This window comes from Haliaeetus leucocephalus, unplaced genomic scaffold (genome assembly GCF_000737465.1).
Source record: "Haliaeetus leucocephalus isolate CR32 unplaced genomic scaffold, Haliaeetus_leucocephalus-4.0 Scaffold110, whole genome shotgun sequence".
Taxonomy (NCBI): domain Eukaryota; kingdom Metazoa; phylum Chordata; class Aves; order Accipitriformes; family Accipitridae; genus Haliaeetus; species Haliaeetus leucocephalus.
The window spans coordinates 1,819,285-1,819,604 of NW_010972546.1; the positions used below are offsets into that span (position 1 = coordinate 1,819,285).

Sequence of the window (320 nt, forward strand, 5' to 3'; positions counted from 1 at the left end):
GGCTGCGCCAGCTCGGCATGCGGCATCTCACAGGTCGGGGATCCCTTCCCCGGGGCGCTCGGGGCTGCGGGTTGCTGCTGCTGGGGCTGGGAGCCGACGGGTCTTGCCTGGGGGGGGCGCACGGGGCTGCTGGTCCTGCCTGGGGCTGCCAGTCCCCGGTATAGCCCCTGCCCTGCCTGGGGCTGGGTGGTCCCCATGGGGTGGCAGGTCCCCCATCCAGGGTTGGGTGTCCCCATGGGGCTCCAGGTCCTTGCCCAGGGCTGGGAGTCCCCATGGCGCTGCAGGACCCCCCCCTCCATCCCCATGCTGATATGCCCCCC

The 320-nt window shown here is 73.1% G+C and overlaps 1 protein-coding gene across 1 annotated transcript in view; it reads left to right on the plus strand.

The window, feature by feature from the left end:
• The first annotated feature begins 17 nt into the window (after window positions 1-17).
• Window positions 18-320, plus strand: part of ERBB2 (v-erb-b2 avian erythroblastic leukemia viral oncogene homolog 2) — an 8,363-nt gene continuing 8,060 nt past the window's right edge. The window contains exon 1 of the mRNA XM_010585702.1: window positions 18-33. Within this exon, the coding sequence (XP_010584004.1) occupies window positions 18-33 (16 nt within the window). The remainder of the gene's footprint in view (window positions 34-320) is intronic.